Raw genomic sequence first — 5,571 nt, forward strand, 5'->3', positions numbered from 1 at the left:
GCCCGGCTGCCGCTGCCCCCCTGACCGTGCCCGGCCCCGGTCCCACCCGCATCCCCCATCCCTCTCTGCATCCCCACCTCCATCCCCATCCCTGTCCTTGTCCCCTTCCCGTTCCCATCCCCACCCTATCTCCCCTGTCCCGTCCTGTCCTGTCCCCGGGGCAGTCCTGGCTCCGCAGGGTCAGCTGGCAGCAGGGTGACAGCAAAGGGCGGGCAAAGGGGGACAGATCTGTTCGGTGACCTCGTGCCTGCAAGCAGGACCCAGGGAATGGTAGGGTCCTACAGTAACCCGGCTCAGGAGGGACCTGGGGAGCTCGGTGTCCAGCCGACCCTCCTCCAGCCGAGGTCCTGCCTGCTGCAGGCAGGGCCAGCGCTGCTTCATCGGGGCTTTATCCAGTCTGGTCTGGATGAGCTCCCTGGATGGGGACAGTGCTGCCGCCCCGGGCAACCTGCTGGGCTGTCCTCAGGGAAAAGCTGCTCCTTGCAAGGGGAGACCCATCCTCTTCCAGGTCAGGCCCGTCGCCTCCTGTCCTCCGTGCGGCAGAGGTCTTTGCCAGGCTCTGGGAGAGTTGTGGGTGCTTGCTGCGTTCCCGGTGGGACTCAGGGGATCCCTGTCTCCGAGCTGGCCCTGCAGTTTCCCCCCTCTCCCCTGGCTTGCCCACCCTCCTCAGCTGCACAGGGAAGCCCCACAGCCCCCGAGGGACCCCAGTTCAGCCTCAAAAAGATACGGCGGGAGCTGTAGGGGTCGGTGGCAAGCGGGAATATGCCTCCAATACCCAAAACTCAGAGACCCGCCTTGTGCCCCACTCTGCATCCACTTTTTTGGGTGAAAACCACCAAATTCCTTCACTTTCGCCCACCTCGGTTTCCTCACCTGTGAAATGACAGGAGCCGCTTGCTCACAGCAGCTTCTGGGCCGGGAGCTGTCCGGGATGGCCACCGTTCGGCAGGGGGGCTCAGGAGTGAACTGGGGTTTGGCAAGGCTCCCAGGGACCCCCAGTGCCAGAGGGAGTGTCTTGGGCAACACTTCGCCCTGGATCCACCCCCCACCACCCTGTCCCAGCCACACCAGTGGCCTCTGCTGCAGGATGGCAGATTTTATTGCTGAGTGCCACAGAGAGAAACCTCAGGGAAGGGACCCCGACCTTGGGGAAGAGGCAGCATGGCCAGGGCCGTCAGAGGGACGTGCCGTGCTGCAGGCGCCAGTGGGTGATGACATTGGAGCTCTGGGTGAAGCTCTTGCCGCAGTCGGGGCAGACGTAGGGCCGCTCGCCGGTGTGGACACGCTTGTGCTTGGTGAGTGCCGAGCTGGTGGTGAAGCTCTTGCGGCACTCAGGGCAGACGTAGGGCCGCTCACCAGTGTGAACCCGCTGGTGGGTGGTGAGGTGGGCGAACTGGCTGTAGCCCCGGCCGCACTCCCCACAGCGGTAGGGCTTCTCAGGCAGGTGGGTGCGCCGGTGCCGCAGCAGATAGGAGCTGGTGGAGAAGCTCTTGCCGCAGTCGGGGCAGGCGAAGGACTTCTCGGCGCGGTGTGTGCGCTGGTGCTTGGCCAGCAGTGAGCTGTCAGCAAAGGCCTTGCCACATGCCGGGCAGGGGTAGGGCCGCTCGCCAGTGTGGGCGCGCCGGTGGATGGTGAGCGAGGAGCAGTCCCGGAAGCTCTCGCCACAGTCAGGGCAACGGTAGGGCCGCTCGCCTGTGTGCAGCCGCTGGTGGCGGGTGAGGTTGGAGCTGCTGCCGAAGCGGCGCCCGCACTCGGGGCAGGAGTAGGGCCGCTCGCCTGTATGCGTCCGCCGGTGCTTCACCAGGTCCGAGTTGACATTGAAACTGCGGCCGCAGTCGCGGCAGCGGTAGGGCCGCTCCCCGGTGTGCAGCCGCTGGTGGGTGAGGAGGTGGGAGCTCTGTCCAAAGCAGCGCCCGCACTCGGGGCAGGCGTAGGGCCGCTCGCCCAGGTGGCTGCGGCGGTGGGTCAGCAGGTTGGAGCGCAGGCTGAAGCTCTTCCCACACGCCTCGCAGGTGTTGGTCTGTGACTGCGCTTCTCCGGCACTGCCGCCACGCTTCTGCTCCGTCTTCTGCCCGGGGGATGTGGCTCCTGCTCTGCTTGGTGATGTGCTCCCCCTCTCTGGGCTCTCCTCCTGACTGTCACCTGCCGGGGAGACAGGTGACAGTGCTCAGGAGAGGAGGGATGCAAGAGGGAGGTGGTGCCAATGCAGCCGGCAGCAGCGTCATCCTGGCCTCAGGTGTTGACCCTGACGCATGCCACCCTCCACTCCCAGCCTGGGGGCATGAGCAACGAGCCCAACGCCCAGCCCAGCCCCATCCCATCCCATCCTGGTACCTGCCCCGGTGTCTCCCCAGCTCGCTCCTGCCGCAGAGCTGCGGGCGCCTGGGTCCATGCGTGGCTGGGAGCCCTCCGTCCCCTGGGGAGAAGAGAAGACGAATTGGGGGGTGGGCTCACCCGGGACAAGCGGCTTCAGAACTGGGGGTCTGGTGGCAGTGCAGACCCCCAGCGCAGGGCCCTGCAGAGGCCTCATCCCCCAATGGCTCTCGCTGCCATTTCTGCCTGCACCACGACAGGGGCCGACAGCCTGGAGCACAGCAAGGGGGCTGGCGGGCAAGGGGGGCTTGCGGAAACAACGCTTTGCCCCTAAAATCTGCCCGAGGCTGTGCAGGGCAGGGGGAGGAAGGGTCTGTGGGCCCTGGGGGAGCAGAAACCCCAGCCCATCTTGGGGGGGGGCTTGGGGCAGCCTGAGGACCCCTGGCCTCAGTGCTTCTCCATGAAGGGACGTGGCAGGGGACATGGGGAGGGGTGCAGGGGCAGACATGGGCAGGCCCCCTCCATCTGTCGTGGTCCCACTCTCCTGCCGCAGCATGGGTGTCCTTGCCTACCCCGACCCGCTGAGGGTCCCACCACTTTCCATGGCAGCGGGGACCCCTGGGTGGGAGAGGCCTGCCCGGATGGGTGGGTGGCGCAGGAAGGGGAGGCCAGCAGCCAGCAGGGGGTGGCCAGACCCAGTGCTCTGGGAGGCGGCATCCTGGGAGCATCCTGGTGCCTGTCGCCCCTCACCCCATCCTGCTCCGGGACTGTCCCCAGCTCCCACTGCTCCAGTGCCTTGGCCCCCCTGTCCCACAGGACCACAGCTGCTGCCCCCCAGCCCCCTTCCTCCATCCCAGCGTTAGTGGCAAGGGGGCTGCTGGCACCCCAGGAGGGTCTGGGGCTGTCTGCAGGGCAGGCACGCTCCCCCCAGGACGCCAACCTCCCCTCCCTGTGCACCCCCCCAAGGACCCTTTTGGCTCAGCAGCCCACTTCGGACCCCCCCCAGCTCCCCCACAGCCCTTCCTGTGGCCTCGCTGACCCACTGCTCTGCGCTGCCAGCCAGGATTTCCCCAAGGACTCTGCTCCAAACCTCCCAGGTCCTCTCTGACCCCTCAATGCCTCTCCCAAGGCATTTGGTTTTGTCCTTTATTGCTGTTCCAGATGCTTGGGTGCAAGTTACAGTGCTCGGTAGTTTCTGATGTGTTTTTTTCTTTTGTTTCAGCCCTGCTCTCGCTTTTTCCGTCCTTTGGGACCTGTTTATATCTGTTATGGGAGTCGCATGGAGAAACCTCAGAGTCTGACTGGGAGCTGCTGTTGGTGATTTACAGTGAATAATTCATTCTGCAGCTGGAGCATTTCAGAGAAGGATTATTACAGGATCTAATTCTGCTCTGGCAGCCTGTGCTGTCCAAAGGCAGTGCTGGTACTAGTTCAGCAGCATGTGTAGTCTCAATAGACATGAACAGCAACGGCACCGTGTTTGCTTTTTCAGACGGAAAGCTAAAGCACGTAATTTCTGCTGCTACATTTAATGAACTACTTTCCCATGTAACTTTGCATAATCTTAAGTTATTCATATCTATTTAAAGAAAGGTTTGTGTTCCGCCCAGGAAAAGTAAGTTTAATTACTGACCTGGTCAGGTGGTTGGTGCGATGTACAAAGCTGCTGCAAAGGAGTGGGTGGCGTCGTCTCCAGCAGCCGTCTGTTCCTCGATTTGGTGCTTGGCGTGCTGCAAACCCAAGCCAGAACAGAAGACATGCTGCTGCACATCCCCATCTGGGGAAGATTTTTTGTTTCCCCCCTCGTTTTGTTTCTTTTTCCTCCTGGTCCTGGCCACTCTGCTGTACGTAATGCAGTGATGGATGGTGGGGAGATGGCTGTGGGTCTGGATGTGGAAGGGTGCATAGGGGTGAAGTAGACACCCAGCGCAGAGGAGGGTTGCGCTGTGAAGTGTAACTGGTTTGTGAGACTGTGGGACTGTAAATTCATTCAAGGGGCTTTGTGGTTTCTGGTGCCACCCTGGCAGGTGGGCGACTATTTTTGTGTGCTGGTGTGGAAGGCAAGGGCGCACTGCAACGCACAAAGCTGGCTCATTTTCCACCCAGGAATCACAATGGAGGAGGTGATGGTGCCGTGAAGAGAGAGTTGTGAAGATGCTAAGGACAGCTGCGTGTCTCACGCAGAATAAAATTCTCAGTGCTCTGTGTGTGTGACCTGGTGCAGTGTTTCAGCATTATGCATCATACCTGCTGCAGTGTCCACCCTCGCAGCAGCTCGTCTTTGTCTCCACCGTGTCCCCGCGGTCCTGGTGGTGTCGGGGGTTTTGTTGGACGTGCCACTGGCCAAGGGAGTGGCAGTCGCTCGGGCTCCTGCCGGTGCAGCGGTGATGGTTGGGGGCAGCCAGTGGTGGTGGCACGGCCAGAGGTTTGATGCTGCAGTGTATCTGCTGCAGGCACGTTCGTTCCCCCGGGAATTTGGGATTCCCAGAAAAAAGGGCTGGTGGAGCTGAAGTGTGAAATCCTGGAGCGACCAAGCTGGACTGAAGCGCTTGTCCGACCGAGGTGTTCCTGTTGTTTCTCCTGGGATTTCCAACGTCCCTGGTTTCTGTTATTTTAATTTTTACTACTTACTATTTACTGGAGTAAATAATAGTATCTGGAATAAAACCTTCAGTAAGAGAGCCGTCTTTATAAGCAAATAACACCTAGACTCTAGCTATTATGCAAAACATGACAGGCAGTAATTACTCTCCACTTTTAAAATTACAAGCAGCAAAATAACAAAATAACAGAGCACCAACTGGGATTAACACCTGTAGAGAAACAACTCTAAGTTAGTATTAAAAATAGATCAAAGGCGCTAGCTAATCCCACTTAGTAGTGAAGTGACACCTCCCCCCCGCCGCCAGGTATCGATTCCTTCCAAGCGGAGCTGAAATAAAAGCAAACCCAGTGCCGATTCAGCGCACGGTCACGCTGCGTTTTAAAAACGTTTAGACCGCAGACCGGGCACGGCTAGTGCCTCCGCCGGACTCGGGGACAGCAGGGATGCCCGAGCAGCAGCAGCAGCAGCAGCAGCACGACAGAGATCTGCCGGCCCGGAGCAGCAGCAGACCGCGCACCGGGGCCACCCGCCTGCCGGGACACCCCGCTGCCGCCGCCGCGGCGGTTACGGCGCTGCTCGCTGCTCGCTCGGCTCCTCAGGCCACACCGTGCCCGTGCCCGGAGCGGCCCCGGCCCTCTCCTCCCGCCTCGCCC

The 5,571-nt window shown here is 61.2% G+C and overlaps 1 protein-coding gene across 1 annotated transcript in view; it reads right to left on the reverse strand.

Moving 5' to 3' along the window:
* The window catches only part of LOC104835057 (zinc finger protein 271-like), an 8,841-nt gene extending 5,676 nt beyond the window's left edge, over positions 1-3,165 (reverse strand). The window contains exons 1-3 of the mRNA XM_010572835.1: positions 3,064-3,165; positions 2,335-2,416; positions 1,194-2,142 (exon numbers count right to left, since the gene is read on the reverse strand). Coding sequence (XP_010571137.1) covers positions 1,194-2,142; positions 2,335-2,416; positions 3,064-3,165 — 1,133 coding nt within the window. The remainder of the gene's footprint in view (positions 1-1,193; positions 2,143-2,334; positions 2,417-3,063) is intronic.
* Positions 3,166-5,571: the final 2,406 nt, after the last annotated feature.

This window comes from Haliaeetus leucocephalus, unplaced genomic scaffold (assembly GCF_000737465.1).
Source record: "Haliaeetus leucocephalus isolate CR32 unplaced genomic scaffold, Haliaeetus_leucocephalus-4.0 Scaffold357, whole genome shotgun sequence".
NCBI classification, from domain to species: domain Eukaryota; kingdom Metazoa; phylum Chordata; class Aves; order Accipitriformes; family Accipitridae; genus Haliaeetus; species Haliaeetus leucocephalus.